Source organism: Pleurodeles waltl, chromosome 7 (assembly GCF_031143425.1).
Source record: "Pleurodeles waltl isolate 20211129_DDA chromosome 7, aPleWal1.hap1.20221129, whole genome shotgun sequence".
Taxonomy (NCBI): domain Eukaryota; kingdom Metazoa; phylum Chordata; class Amphibia; order Caudata; family Salamandridae; genus Pleurodeles; species Pleurodeles waltl.
This window is the reverse complement of record NC_090446.1, coordinates 53,162,782-53,178,975: the sequence shown is the minus strand read 5'-3', so window position 1 is coordinate 53,178,975 and position 16,194 is coordinate 53,162,782. Positions and strand designations below refer to the sequence as shown.

General features: G+C 42.9%; 1 protein-coding gene across 1 annotated transcript in view; it reads left to right on the top strand.

Annotated features, from left to right (window-relative positions):
- Positions 1 to 15,868, top strand: part of LOC138246797 (killer cell lectin-like receptor subfamily B member 1B allele A) — a 204,395-nt gene extending 188,527 nt beyond the window's left edge. The window contains exons 5-6 of the mRNA XM_069201559.1: positions 913 to 1,019; positions 15,733 to 15,868. Coding sequence (XP_069057660.1) covers positions 913 to 1,019; positions 15,733 to 15,868 — 243 coding nt within the window. The remainder of the gene's footprint in view (positions 1 to 912; positions 1,020 to 15,732) is intronic.
- The last annotated feature ends 326 nt before the right edge of the window (positions 15,869 to 16,194 follow it).

The window sequence follows — 16,194 nt, the reverse complement described above, 5'->3', positions numbered from 1 at the left end:
TTCGAACTAGCGTAAAGAATTCTGATGCTAGTTTACTAACTATTGCCAATGTGCACCATATCTTAGATATGGCGCACATATGGTGGCATTAGGGGGGCGCTAAGGGGCAGAAGAACAGTGGTGCTTCACTGGCAGCAGCACCACTTTTCCTAAATCTGGCCCTAAATGTGCAATTTGCGACCACATTTTTCAAATTAAATGTTTGGTCCAGGTTGTTCTTTAAAGATATCTTTGTACTAGACTTTCCATTGTACCAAGTTATACGTTTGACAGAAAGGTCTTCCTTTGTCCATTTAAAAATATTAACTACATTGGAAAACTTACCTGCAAACATAAACTAGGCAAACACTTTAAAAAAAACATTTGATAGCCCAGAAGAGTGAAATTAATTATCGTGATTATTCAATATTGTTGAAGAAGGCAACATTAAAATAGGTCAACTTGTCACCTTAGTAAACACAAAATGTAATTTCAGTTGCAACAATTAACATAAGTACCATTTATATAATTGGATTGCACAGCTAGGATTGTCGATGTATTTTTGGACCATATGTCATGTTTCTAGCCTGTATTATTAGAGCTTTAGTATTTGTGTGATTAGCAGGAATAATACAATTTATACCAATGTTCTGTAAAAGAAAAGCCCAGGGAAGGTCACAAACTCTTCAGCAAACATGGACAATTTTGTCTTTTCCTGGCTTGTAGGAGAATATGTTTATTCCCTTTCTTGTGTGAAGGATGCACTTGGAGCTGGGGGCTGCACACTATAAGAGAGTGAGAGCATCTAATTGCATGTTGAGTTTAGTCACTAATTTCCATACAATCTGTTTCAGTGACATAGCTGTGCCCTGGCAGAGGGGAAGGTGACTGCACAGATTTTACCTAACACATATTTGTGTTTATTTTGTGCAGGATTATCTTACATCCAAATTCTCCAACCAGGCATGGATTGGACTTTTCATCACTCCTGCAGGGACACGTTGGACCTGGGTTAATGGATCTGCTCTTAATGAAACTGTGTACGTTTGCCACATGTATTTTTAACATTATTACAGAAGTCTAATTCACACTAATGTACAGGTTTTTTATTTGACTGTGTTAAATGGTTTCATAGTGTGCAGAATGCCCACAAGCAACAAAATACCCCAGCATTCATGCATGCTGCATCAAGTACATGTTTATACAAGGGCTGGTGCTTTTACTGCATTTTGCACTTTGATCTATCACTGAATTCAGGATTCAAGGCACCCTTCTCTCAATCCACCTCACTGGATGAATAAGAGTGTAACATAAAGTGACTGTAGTTGAATATAAAGGAGTATCTCAGTCAAACAGACAGGTACTTCTCTACCCCCTACTCACTGCCTGTCCCAATGACAGAAAAGGATGCCTTCATGACAATGAAGCTGGATCCAGCAATGCAAAATGACACCTGCTCACCAACAACACTTTTACAAACCTCAAGGCATCTTCTGTGCTGCTAGAAGCAACGGGGTTTTCAAATGTAGAGGTTTTACAGATTCATGACTACCATGGCATGCCAGGGAGTTCTGTCTCACCTGCATATGTTGACATAAGATCCATCCAACTCTACAATAATGTGTAACCTGTAGCAACTCTGAATTGTGTGATCATATGAAGGTATATTGGCTCCTGCCTCCGGCTGCTCACATAACACATTGCTAACATGTATGACCATCAGGGGGGTATTTTATCCCATGTATCATTATACATTATATCCCTATTGCGCGCCCCCTCCCCTGTTTTTAAAAGTTAGCCCAGGAGGATGGTAACGTTGCCCAAATTGGCCCAGATAGGGTGGGGCCTACTCATCCCTCCACACCCCAAATGTTGATAAGTTGAGTGAGAGTGAATATATCTATTTGAATAAGATAAGCAATGTCCTCATATTTCCAAAATATAAAATTTACCCAGTATACACAAACATCTGGATAAACCTCCAGATATGGATGTGGCTTGTTACTTGAGCACCTTTGCAAGTACATGGACACATTCATGAAGCCATTTTTTGATCAACTAAAGCATAAGTCAAGGGCACCAGGAACAGATATTGGTCACCATTGACATTACCTCACTCTTTATGAACCTCCCACAAAGAGATTAGAAGTAAAGCTTTAGAAGTAATTAGATCCATACTTGAAAACAGCCAGAAACCCATGATTGCATTATAGCCCTATTGGAGTTTGCAACGGTCAGGAACTTCTTCATTTTCCAAAACTCATATTACCTTAAATGTAAGGCAGTTGCCATGGGTTCAATATTTGCCCCTGACCTGACGAATCTCTTTATGGATAATTATGGCCCAACACACATTTAAAACCAATGTGATCACTTTCCGCAGATTATCATACTCTGGAGCATGTATTTTGCAGACGTCCTTGACATTACTATTCGACATATGAACAAGAAGTTGTATAAGACCCTATACTGGTAGCCTACTGTGAGAAATACTCTCCTCATGTATTTTAGCCACAGCTCCGGAAGCCTGAGGGGAGCAATCTTCCCTATGGGCAATTCATGAGAGCAAAGTGAAATTGTGCCCTGAGGGTTGATTACTTCCGAGAATCAGATAGACTTATTACCAAACTACTGGACAAAGGAAATCCTAAGGGTCTACACAGGTGAGCCAGAAAATTGGCTTAGTCCTGCGCAAGAAATGCCTTTTTGCAATCAGTGACTCGTAACACTGCCAACAATAACAGCCTTGTATGTGTTACCATTTTATGGACTTGTACTAATGTGATAAAAAATGATGTATAGGCATCGCAATGTAATAATTGATGAACTACACACAGCTGATCAACCCCTCTTTTCATTCTAACAAGGCAGAAGCATTAGGGACCATATTGTGAGAGTGAGGGTTCTAAATCACTTTGACCAGTTAAACATCTAGCACTCCTTAATATCCCCCCCATGTTGGGAGATGGAAAGCCTGTGAGCTTACGCAAGAGTGCGTGAAATCCACAAACAACATTAGGGAATAATGATTGAAAGGCTTTACAACGTGTGATATAATATACTTGATAAGGTGCCCATGCAACTTGGCCTAAATAGGCCAAATGAGACAGAAGAAATTCTCACAATTGTAGTCGGTTTAATAGTTACCCATAGGGAGCCCCATTAATATAAGACTTTAAGAATGCCAAACACCAGACCAATGAAATCAGGTGGCTGGTTTTAGATTAGGTGGTAAAAGGTCCCAGGGATGGAGACTTTCTGGGATGGAAGTGCAGACACTCTTCAAATCTCAATAATTCTCAATAATGGCCTAAACGAGTATAAAGAAATCAAAAGACAGGCAGTGGACTCTAGTAGTGGCTAATGAAGGACACATATATACAATATGTGACTGTTACTTCTATGTTAAGTATGTTGAATGTCGGGTTTGAATGTTATTTGCTTAGCACACAGTATGTTACTCAATGTGATATTATTGTTAAAAATAAATAACAATAATGGATATCGAGATTCATCACTACAACCACCTTGGTGGCAAAAAGGGTGCAGATTTTGGATCTAACATTTCTGTTGCCCAAATGTATGGCACCCACAATAAATTCCTGTTTTGTATCTTTACTGTAGTCAATATTCCTTCCACAAAGTCCCTATGCACCTAATAATATAATCTTAACATCATGAGATTCCGCTGCAGTTAGGGACAGAGTTACACTCACAAAAGTAGAATTCAGTGAACATTGTATTGATGCTCTGCAACAGTAGTATGCTAGCTTGAGGCAGCATCTTTGCTGTACGTGATACATTCTATCCTCAGTATTTAGGCAGAATGTCGGAAACAGAAATATTGAGGGCTAAAATTTCATGTCAAGAATATCCATGAAAAAATATCATGAAAATAAGTATCTAATAGTAAGCTAAGTTTTACTATGTACAGTGACAATATATATGTATCTTCAAGGTATGTAGATGTGGAGTTAAGAATAGTAAATCTATAGTTACATATTTACACTTCATCAAAACATAAAAGAGAGTGGTGGGAGTCCTGCCGCCCCACACGTACTCCCAAAGCAAAAAATACAAATCCATAAACCACTGGAAGTGTGAGGTCGGAGAGGAGGGTGCAGCTGGATTAGTGCGTCCTCAGATACTCGTACCAGTTAGGTGTAGATAAATACTAGATGGAGGTGTTCGTGAAAGGATAGCTAGGGATGTGTCTCAGAAGGGGGAGTTCCCTTTACGGACTAGGTGGTCTCACACACATTATAGTGTCATGCTTCATCATTTGACCACCTAGCCCCACCCAGGTAAAATAGTACTACCTGGGCGGACTCAACCTCGTTGTTAAAGGAACAGTCGAGGGAGTGCTGAAATAAATCTTACTGGATAAATAACAGGGATCCAGATGAGGTTAGGAGTAAAAATACTGTATGTATCACCAGTCCTGGATGGGCATTTCTAATACAGGTGTACGCAGGTAGGTTAAAATGGACTGGGGACTCAGTTGAGTATTAATGTCTCGTAGAGTCTAAAAAACAAGGACCAACATGTTTCTGCCCTCTCTAAGTGCTGGAAGGTCAGGGGCATTCGTAAGGGTCTAGGATCCCCTAGATAGGGCAGCTAATAGGCATGTTTGCTCGGTGTAAGAGCCAATCCCCCTGAGCCTAAACATGTTTAAAGGGGAGCAAGTCGCAAGCCTGTAGTGGCCCCAGGTACCCAATCCCATTGAGCCTTAGCTGCTTCAGGTGGGTTTCCTGGTGCCACCTCACAGTACATTGGGCACTCCAGTAAGAGCCCAGAGGCCCCCACTGCACTTCTGGCTCGCCACAAGCAACTATCATGGGTGCTGCAGAAACCAACATTGCTCCCTCCCGATGAGAATAGCTGTTTTTCTCTGCTCCTGCTGGGCGGCAGCAGTGTGAGTTTCCTGCCCGCAAGTCTGCACCCACCCAGCGGGAGCATTTTTGAAGTGGGGGAAGACATGCTTTCTCTGCCCGGGTTCCTGCTAATGCTGGGCAGGACAGTGTGAGTTTTCCTGCCTGCAAGAGTGTGTCAGGAAAACAAAATCCTGTTCTCACCATGTAGGAGAAGTTTAAAGCTCCTGCTGAGTGGGAGCTGACATGCCTGCCCTGGCCACATTACTGTTTCTGCCTGGTGGGAGTCATGTGTGCTTCCCTTCCCACAGGAGTATGGCAGGAAAACAAAAGCCTGCTACTGCCTGGCAAGAGCAGTTTTAAAGCTCCCACTGAGTGGGAGCAGACATTCCTTCCCTGTCTGACGGTGTGGGAGAAGACATATGCTTCCCTACCCGCTCTTTTGCAGACATGGAAAATATTGAGTCCCAGGGTGGGATCCCCAGAAAATAGTGATTGAGGGGTCCCCAGGGATTTTACAGGCTCATGGGGTAGGCACGCTACTCCTCCCCTTTAATTGGAGATCTGCCCCTGGGGATAGGGTCCCCAGAAACTATTAAAGTCAGGAAGGGTGCTGCTTGCACCTCCTTCCCTTTTTAATAAAGTTGGCATAAGGCCCCCATGGCTCGTAGAGGGTTGGGGAAAAATGGTGAACTTGCTCCCCTTTTTATTGGTATTCTGCCACAGGGATGGGTTTTCTAGGGCCTATTGAGGATCAGGGTGGGGAGCTATTAATTGTGTTTGCCAATGACTTTGTGTTTCACCACTGCGCACATTAGTTGCTCAATGTTCACCAGTAGCATGTTACATGTTGTATTCAATTTAGCTGCCTATTGGCTTTAACGTGGCATTAGACATTACATTTGGTATTTAGATTAGCTGCCTGTTGTCTTTAACGTGGAGTTAGACATTGCAGTTGAGACATTGCAGATGAGCTGTATTTTTCCAAGCTGTGTTTTTCCACATGATAGACCAAACTGTGTTTTTCACACCAAACCGTAGCTGATAAGAGCGCGTAGATTTTGTGTTTACCTCTCAATCCAGTCTGAGAACGAGTGAAGTTTGGAGAACTGGCCACTCTCTGGGTTTATTCAGTTCTCACACTGAGTTTGCTTTTAACTATGGCTCTGGGCAACAGCGAGGGAGAAATATCTTGACTTCAGACAGGAACGGACGTCAGTTGCCTGTCCCCATTTGGGTAGAAAATCTCTTTCTCGCAGTTGAACCGGAGTCATCAACTTGCAGCCCCTGTTAGATGAAGCAGAGTGATAGGCCCTACGGTGATGCAGTTTTGACTTTTATGCTTTGCTTTGAAGTTATGCTATAATATAATCACATGTATTTGCTGTGTGCATTGCAACTGAGAAGTACTTTGAAATATTTCGCTTTCATTGCTGCGACTACTTTTAAACGTGTGCTTCCAACCTACTAATTTCGTCTTTCAGGAACCTCCTGGTGAAGTAATAATAACAATAAATGTCTTCTTTAAACTAAGGAGTGCATTCCAGAGAGGTTTTGTAAGCTCGGTCATAAGATAAGAGAAGGAAAGCAGAACATTTTAGCGTGAGTTGTCAGTCTGGGAGTCCGAGTTAGAGATTGGAAGTGCACTATTTAAAAGTGTAATTGTTTTTTGTTGTTTAGAGAATTAAAGAAGCACGGCAGACCATGTTTGAAAATGTATGTGAAGTTAAACTGCCTTATGGTGCTGTGAGAAACATGTTTTCTTGTTTATCAGGACTGTGTGAGTCTTGGGATGAGTGCTTGGAAGCATATTTAGAAAATGTGCCTTTTGAAAGAAATGATGTTCCTTTGTTCTTGACAGAAGGGTTAGGATACTTTTGTCTGCTTACAGAAAAATGCAGTGATGTAGGCAGTTAGAACATGAAAATACGAATTTACGTGAGCAAATTAGCCAGAACACATTAATGCAAGATAATGCTGAAATCTATAAAACTGCTGTTTTAGAAGAATCTGGCTTTTCCCATTTCAGTAATGAGAAGGTTAAAAAAAATGAGTCTCTTGTGCAGAGCGCAGATCTACAGAGCAGCCCACAGTTTTTGGCAGTTGAAGTGCATTCCTTATCAGATAACACTGAGAACAGAGCTAAGAATGTGATTTTCAGACCACTTTTGCAAAGTACGATGTTTAAAATTAATTCAGACAAGGCAGAAGTACTGTCGCAAAATGTGCAGTTACTGGGAATTCAGAGGAATCCAGAAAATAGACAGATGTTGTCTCAAGTAAAACAAAAGATTTTAGAGTTTCTTACTATTTGCACTAAGCAAGAGACACCGAGTTTCATTAGCTTATTTGATTTTTGGAAACAGTATAGCCCTCATCTGAGTGAAATCTTAACACTTTGGCACAAAGCAACTAGGAAAAAACATGAGCAGCTACGCACTTTTGATTTGGCAAATTAAATATTTCAGGCTTTACATTTGTGCACACTGCAAGAGGGAAACACTGATTTACATGTAAATCAGGAACAGGGGAGGACAAGAGTGCCCCTGGAACTTTGGAATACGCTTTTGACTTGTTATTGGGCTCTAGTGAATACTGAGCAAATGACATTAAATGATAATGTAATTCTGAAACCTGAAATATCAAACAAGCAGTGGGTGATGGGTTCACCTAACTCTCACAGTATAGGACAGGCAAAGGAGGCTAGTATCATACACTGGATCTGGTATATGCAAAACAGGGCTAGAGGCACTGCAGCCCTACATGAACAGGTGCCACACGCCCCTTTTCAGGATGAGGAGAGGGTGCAGGGAGTACCACAGGTAAAAGAGTCACCAGTGAAATTGAGTGCACCATTTGAATTCGTGTCCCCTGAGGATAAAAGGCATGTTTGTTTGACTATTGATTCAGAGTTGTACAATGTGTGTCAGACTTTAAAGCAAGAGCTGCTTGAGATGTGTCATTTTTAAACTGATTCTTGATCAATGCCAATGGTTTAGCTGTTTGGTTTTCCACATGGCTTGTACCTAACTGGTTCAATTCCCTTGCAGATGTTAAAGAGCAAAATTCAGAGATAGAAGTGTCCACCCAGAATTCCGACTTAGTGGGGATAGCAAAGCGGGTGCACCAGAAATATGGACACCTGGGAGAAAAAGCCACTTACAGGTGGGCAGAGATTAGAGAGATGCACATTCCCCTAGATTTGATAAAAACTATGATTTTACAATGTCTTAATTGTCAGCCCGCACAACAGCAATCTGTCCCACAAACAGTCAAAAATCAGTTGGGGAGAGGAAAGTTTCCAGGACCGATATGGCAAATTGGGCAGGTTTTAGGGGGAGTGATTGATGCAGATTACCAAGGAGAAATCAAAATTATGCTGATAACTAGAAGATAATCTGATTTATTCATACAGATTGGAGACAGAAGTGCCCAACTTGTCAAAAGTGCAGCGAATAGAGGTTTGGTAAAGAAGGAGTCTGCCCCAGCCCTTCTGACAGTGCAAGGAAAGGGAAGCTGTGGTGCAGCAGATACAAACCTCAGTGCTAAGGTGTGGGTTGAAGCCCCAAGTGACCCTCCAGAACCTGCAGAAATTATAACAAAGGGCCCCAAAAACGTCCTGCTGATTATAAAACAAGGAAAGGAAGAGGAAGGGCACACGTCAAGTGACAAAAGTTATTTGCAAGAAAAGTCATACTTTTTTCTTTTGCAGATGCTACCACGACTCGCCACTGACCATAAGTGTGCTGTGTGGTCTCCCTTCGGGTGTATGCGTGTGGGGTTGGGGGAGGGACCGAACCCCCAACCTGAACCTGATTGATTAAAGTTCAAACCCCATGGATCCATTTTGCGCAACTGGCGCCTTCAGTTCAAGGTCTACCTGGGTTCAATACAAAGTTTGTCAACTTGTTTGATTACATTCTTCCACTGGAACTAAGCAACCTTATCAGTTAATTGGCTGTGTTTTTTCGTGTGGAACTCTGACTTTCGCTTACATTCCAGCAAACCTTTCAGGTCGACCGTGCACCTTTACATGACTAGAACTCATGCTACATCTACTCGCTGTTTTAGAGACACTGTTCAATATCCCAATGAGAGTATATAAGTTTCAGTCTTTTCAGTGTAGATGTATATGAGATTGATATGTTAATCCACTTCCATTGCTTTACAGTGATTGCTTTTGTCATTCAAATCTGATTTGCTTAATTAGTTTTTTGTGTTTTTGATTTTTGTTTTTGTTTGAAATAAGAGGTATTTAAACAAAAATTAATTGGTCATAGTTTGGAGTGTGATGCTATTAATTGTGTTTGACCAATGACTTTGTGTTTCACCTCTGCGCATATTAGTTGCTCAATGTTTACCAGTAGCACGTTACATGTTGTATTCAGTTTAGCTGCCTTTTGGCTTTAACGTGGCATTAGACATTACATTTGGTATTTAGGTTAGCTGCCTATTGGCTTTAACATGGCATTAGCCATTACATTCTGTATTCAGTTTAGCTGCCTATTTGCTTTAACATGGCGTTAGACATTAAATTTGGTATTTAGGTTAGCTGCCTATTGGCTTCAATGTGGAGTTAGACATTGCAGATGAGCTGTGTTTTTCCAAGCTGCGTTTTTCCATATGATAGACCAAGCTGTGTTTTTCACACCAAACCCTATCTGATAAGAGCACGTAGATTTTGTGTTTACCTCTCAATCCAGTCTGAGAACGAGTGAAGTTTGGAGAATTGGCCACTCTCCGGGTTTATTCGGTTCTCACACTGAGTTTGCTTTTAACGATGGCTCTGGGCAACAACGAGGGAGAAATATCTTGACTTCAGACAGGAACGAACATCAGTTGCCTGTCCCCGTTTGGGTAGAAAATCTCTTTCTCGCAGTTGAACCGGAGTCATCAACTTGCAGCCCCAGAAAGATGAAGCAGAGTGATAGGCCCTACAGAGATGCAGTTTTGACTTTTATGCTTTGCTTTGAAGTTATCCTATAAAATAATCACATGTATTTGCTGTGTGCATAGCAACTGAGAAGTACTTTTATATACTTTGTGTGCTTCCAACTACTAATTTCGTCTTTCAGGAACCTCGGGGTGAAGTAATAATAACAATAAATGTCTTCTTTAGACTAAGGAGTGCATTCCAGAGAGGTTTTGTAAGCTCGGTCATAAGATAAGAGAAGGAAAGCAGAACAGAGCCGCGTCCCCCCACCCCATTTATTCATGTCAGCTCCTGGGGATGGGGCCTCTGAGGCTACCCAAAGGCTCAGGGAGGGGGGCATGCACCCACTCCCCTAAGTAATGTATTGCGCCACCCCAGGCCCTGCTTCACACAAGGGGGAATTATTTTAGTAGCATGGTATTGTTATCTCAAGTAACTACAACTTGTGCCCTAAAGTATCAATAGTGCACATCCCACTTTCATGGTGTGTTATCATTGAAGTCATTTCAGATATAGCACTAATGTTATCACTTATGTCATAGAATATGTCATGAGTGGTGCAGTGTGTGAGGTAATTAGCAGTGCTGGCAGACCGGACTGTTAACGTGTTTGTCTCATTGCTTTTCTGAGACATGTAATTGTTCCATATTTTCTGTGTCACCCAGTTAAGGAGGCTTCCTGATGAGCCTAGGCTCTTGCAATTTAAGAAGACGCTTCACCACAATTTGGTTTCTAATCTCTTATCGAGTAACCATTTAGAAATCACACATTACTGCTAACACCATCAGTGCTGCAACACAAGTGTGTGTAAGTTCACTGGTCTGCAGTGCTCTCAAGGAAACAATCACAGTTTAACTTTGAGACTTTCTAATACAAAAATGTGTTTTAAATCTTTTTAGCTACTTCTTGTGTATCGTCTATTCTTGTCTAAACTGATTGTAAAGGAACAAAAATGGTCTTTTCTTCAAACTCTAAATAATTAGTCAAAGTTAAATTATCTTTCTTGTCCTTGACATATAATGACAATTTGAACTAAAACAGTCCTACTATTAAAGTGAGATCCAGAAAGGAAAAATCAATACAAAATGTTCAAGTCAGTGCATTTGTTGTTACACAAGCCACTTCCAGTGTGTAAGTCACTAAGATGGGCACCAGCTTGAAGACATCGCTCACTCCATGTGAGAAGAAGTCCAGGGCATGCACGAATTTTCAATTACCTCAAGGAGAGTGATTTCCAACTTTGACTAGAGAGACCTGTGTCGTCCTTCTTCCTTCTCCCAGTCCTTACCAGTGAGCACTTCATGTCCCAACACACAGAATTCACCCAAACCAAAAACAAAATATACCCAACCAATAGGACTCCCTAGAAATAGTTAATACATGACCTATAAAGAAGTAGCCAACTTACCAAGCATTAAAACCAAACATTTTTGTTTCCATTCCTTACCAGTGAGTGTACACTCAAGCTGTTTAAGAAAAAAACACAGTAACACGAAGAACAATGCAACATCCAAGGCCCATATTTATACTTTTTGACGCTAAACTGCGCTAACGCAGTTTAGCGTCAAAAAATTTAGCGCCGTCTAACGCCATTCTGAAGCGCCATGCGGGCGCCGTATTTATGGAATGGCATTAGCCGGCGCAAGCAGACCGGCGCTGCCTGGTTTGCGTGGAAAAAAAACACGTAGACCAGGCAGCGCCGGCGTTGGGAAAAAATGACGTTAGGGCGTCTTAAAATGGGGCAAGTCAGGTTGAGGCAAAAAAATCGCCTCAACCCGATTTGCGCCATTTTTTTACGACGCCCAGACGCCATTTCATGACTCCTGTCTTAGTAAAGACAGGAGTCATGCCCCCTTGCCCAATGGCCATGCCCAGAGGACTTGTGTCCCCTGGGAATGGTCATTGGGCATAGTGGCATGTAGGGGGGCACAAATAAGGCCCCCCTATGCCACAAAAAAAATAAAAAAGTTAAAAAAGTTATACTTACCTGAACTTACCTGTACTTCACTGGGATGGGTCCCTCCATCCTTGGGTGTCCTCCTGGGGTGGGCAAGGGTGGCAGGGGGGGTCCCTGGGGGCAGGGGAGGGCACTGTGGGCTCATTTTGAGCCCACTTGTCCCTTAACGCCATCCCTGACCCAGGCGTTAAAAAGCGGCGCAAATGCTCCGTTTTTGGCCACGCCCACTCCCGGGCGTCATTTTTGCCCGGGAGTATAAATACCACGTAAAGGCCTGGGAGTCATTTTTTTGCATCTCATTAACGCAAGGAAGGGGTTCACGCTAAAAAATGACGCACACTCCGGGCACTTTGGCGCCCGAAGCGTCTAACGCCATAGTATAAATATGGCGTTGGTTTTGCGTCGAATTTGCGTCGAAAAAAACGACGCAAATTCGGCGCAACCAGAGTATAAATATGGCCCCAAGTGTTTTATTCACATTTCAATTATAAAAGGACAGAACAGCCATTCAAAAATCTGAAGGAAAAACCTCCCCCATTTTTAATTTTTAGTGAGTGATAAAGGTTTGGGGAGAGGCAGTTGCACATGTATCTTTTAAGAAGGTGCCCTGATAGCTCCCCATGATGAGGACATACACCTCGTACAGCAGCCTTGTATGTCTGAAGGAAGATCATCTTCATCATGTTGATAAGAGAGAGAAATTACCCTCCTAATATACTTGATCAAAGTTGAAGTAGTATGGTGGGCTTTATTGGAGACCACCTTCCTAAAAGATGAAGTCCTAGTCATATAGATAAAAGGCCTCTCAGACGGTCACGAGTATGCCAAAGAAACTCTTCTGTATAGGGACATTACGGAAGAACTAAATCCAGAGACAAATGAAAAGCAGAAGAAACCTTAGGTAAAAAGGAAGGATCTGGGTATAACATACCCTTCTCCTGGAACAACCTCAAATATGGGGTGCGGTAAAGCAAAGCTCCATTTTCTCCATATCTGCGACCAGATGGAATGGCCACAAGAAAAAACTAATTTAAGTGTTAAAAATTTCAGGGATTCAGATGTCAAGGGGGAGATTGCAAGCTCCTAAGTACCAGATGCATATCACAAGAATGGACCAGGATATGTATAACTGGTTTACTTAGCTGAAAACTCTTCATCAGACATAAATCAGTTGTGGGTTAATTCTAAGCCCGTATACATTTCGAAAATTGCAATGGAATCAAAAGAGGTTGATAACAAATCTTAGTAGCCATAGTAGTAAACAATAACTGATGATATTAAGGGGTATGACTGCTTTAGCATGGGCTGTAGGACTTATACTAATTTATGATGTAAACACTCAAAACACAGGCCGATGGTAACACTGTGAAGAGTCACGGTTTTCCAGATACATATTAGAGTAGTTTTAGCGGGTCTGGGCACAGTCAGATGCAACTCTTCCCTATATTACTATTGAAAGACACTTTTCTAAGTACAATTTCAGGCTACATTGTACATGTGCAACACATTGCAGGGCAGAACATTTCCCATAATCCCACTGTGTCTGCACTTTAGTGATGATTCGTCCGTCCAAGTGGATCATATGATGATTGCTAGACCTTGCATCCTTGGTGTGATTTTTCCCTAACGCTTTGCCTTCAAACCGCCTGTTTTTGCTGACTTAATTTTTGCTAGACTTTCCAGCACTGGTTGTGCCACCCATTTAAGTAGCACTCTAAACATCGCTCAGGCCTACCATTGCAGTGCTCCTGTGTGCATTTTTAAACTGCCATTTTGACCTGGAAAGGTACACCCTTTGCTAATCCCAAACCTTCCTTTATAATACAAGTGTCAACACTAGGGTAGGCCCTGGACGGACCAGAGAGCAGGGTGCAATGTATTTAAAAAGCATGACATGTACTTTGAAGTCTCACCTGTCTATGGTAGTAAAATACATTTAGGGCCTCATTACAAGGCCGTCGGTCTTGAGACCGCCAGACTCGAGGTGGCAGTCAGGACTACTGCTGCTGTGGTGGTTGGACCTCCACATTAAGACCCTGGCCATCAGACCGCCAGGGTTCAGCTGTTTCCGCTGGGAGCGGGGGTCTTGAGGGGTTGACGGTGGGTGCAGGTTAGAATCAGCCTTCTGATTACGACCTGGTTCTACACCAGCCTTTTCATGGCAGTATTACTGTCATGAAAAAGACTGGTGGTGAACAGGTGCCTGGGGCACCCAGGTGGGCCCCTGCACTGCCCATGCGCTTGGCATGGGCAGTGCAGGGGTCCCCATGCCCAGCACCCTTGGAATGTTCACTGTTTGCTGTGCAGACAGTGAACATTGCAAGGGTGCTGGTGCACCCTGCAGGTGACAGCATTGCAGCTGGCTTGATTATGAGCCAGAGACAATGCTGCCACCACCTTCCTGCTAGGTTGACTAGTGAAAACCTCGGTTTCGCCCATCAGCATAGCGGGAAAGTCTTAATGGGTCCGGTGGGGAGATAGCCAGTGTGGCTGCAACCTCCCTGTCGGAGGTTCAGCAGACGGGTCTTCCTGTCCGCTGAACTCCTAATGAGGGCCTTAATTTCATTTTCACTATTGCAAGGCTTTCCTCTCCCATAGGATAACATTGAAATTATTACATTATTACATTTCCAAATATGAATAAGTAACAAGTTCAAGCTTATTGTCTCTGGAATTACAATTCAAAATCTTAACTTGTGGTGAAGTCAGATTTTAAATTGCAATTCTGACAATGCCACTTTTAAAAGGTTTTCTTGCCTTAATCATTTGGTGCCTGCAGCCTTTCTCTTGGTAACATTACTGGGTGTGAGTGACAATTAGGTTTTGTGTATTCCTCTTAGACAACCACACACAATGGGGAGCTTAGGTGTGACTGGATTTGCATCACTTGCAGGATGAGAGGGAGGAGCTGGGTACAGTCCCACTTACTGTTGAAAAGGCTGTGTCTTGTCTCCACACAAAGGGCTGCATACATGCTGTGGTTAGTCTGGAGCCGGGGCCAGGAAAGCAGGGCACTTGTGCACTTCAAAGGCATGTCTCTAAAAGCTTCCTCACACTTCAAAGGCACAACTGGGTATATATACTGAACCTCAAAAACCACCACTTTAGTACACTTCTGGACTTGTGGATACTCTGTGAGGAAAACCTGCGGCTACAAGGAAGGCCTTCTGCTGGACTACTGCTCTGACAAAACTGCTGCTGTGCTGTCCTTCTGTCTGCTGCATCTTACCTGGGAGAGAAGGACTATACCTGCATCTTTTGAACCTTGAGTGCCTCCAAGTGCTAGTCTCCTGATCTGAAGCATCAGGGAAACAACAGGCTTCCAACATCCTTGCATCTGCACCTGGAGTCTGCCATATGTGAGTCTATCCCGCCAAGTGGTCCCACACCAGTGCTGGAACCTTGGAAGTCAGCTTACGGTGCTTACCAGCCTCTGTGGATCCAGCAAAACTGATTCATCTGCCCTGTTGCACAGTGCAACACCAGCAGGACCAATGCATCTCTGGTGCTGTGTGTATTAGACCAGTAGCAAGAGTTGCATCTCCGCTCCAGCACACAGTGCCTTCCGAACCGCCACTGTGCAATGCATCATCAGTGCGGGCCCTTGCATCTCTTGTCGACAGCAACCTACTCTGATTGCAGCCTTGCAGTACTTTGGAACTGACATATCGCCCTGACTGCATGCTGCATCCTCAAAGCTAGACTTCACATTGTAAGCCAACTCAACGGGATCCTCAATGGCTCCATAGGCCCTTGCATTGCAGCCTCGCCGTATCTCTGAAGCAATGCATAACTTCGGCTGCACGACGCATCTTTGAAGTGGTTCCTTGGAATACCCTCAAAGAATATACAAATGGAAGCTTTTTCTTACAGACATTATTCACTAAAACATTTCTTAACGCTGCATGTCTGTCAGCCAATATTTTGTAATAAAAGTCTGTACAGTTATTAATAACAGCTGCTGTCTCATATTAATTTCCTTGTTTTAACAGGTTCCGTGTCACAGGCCCTGATGACGGAGACTTGTGTGGGGTGGTGAACAGAGGCTCCATTGTATCCTCGCGTTGCATCAACGATCTATACTGGATCTGCCAGAAGGAAGCAGAGATGTCCAGCCCCAGGGATTAAACCTAGAGCCAATAACTTGAGTGGTTCACCATCTGAGACTAAAATACCAGTAAACTATTTGTCGCCTCCTAAGCAATGTAAACACTCTGGAAGTGAGGGGTGCAGGTAATAAAGGTGTGATTGACCCTGCCTGAATTTTCTGGTATCTAGCTATATACACTCTATTTCTACTTGGCAAAAGACATCCCTTCGTCAGGCTGGATGTGGCTTCTGTTCAGTATTCTAGTAATTAAAGGAGTGAGTTCAGGTGTGTGTGGGTCACATTCCAGCTACTCTGATACCCAGGCAGAAGTTAGGGCCTTTTCGAGTTTGACATGCCCCATGTC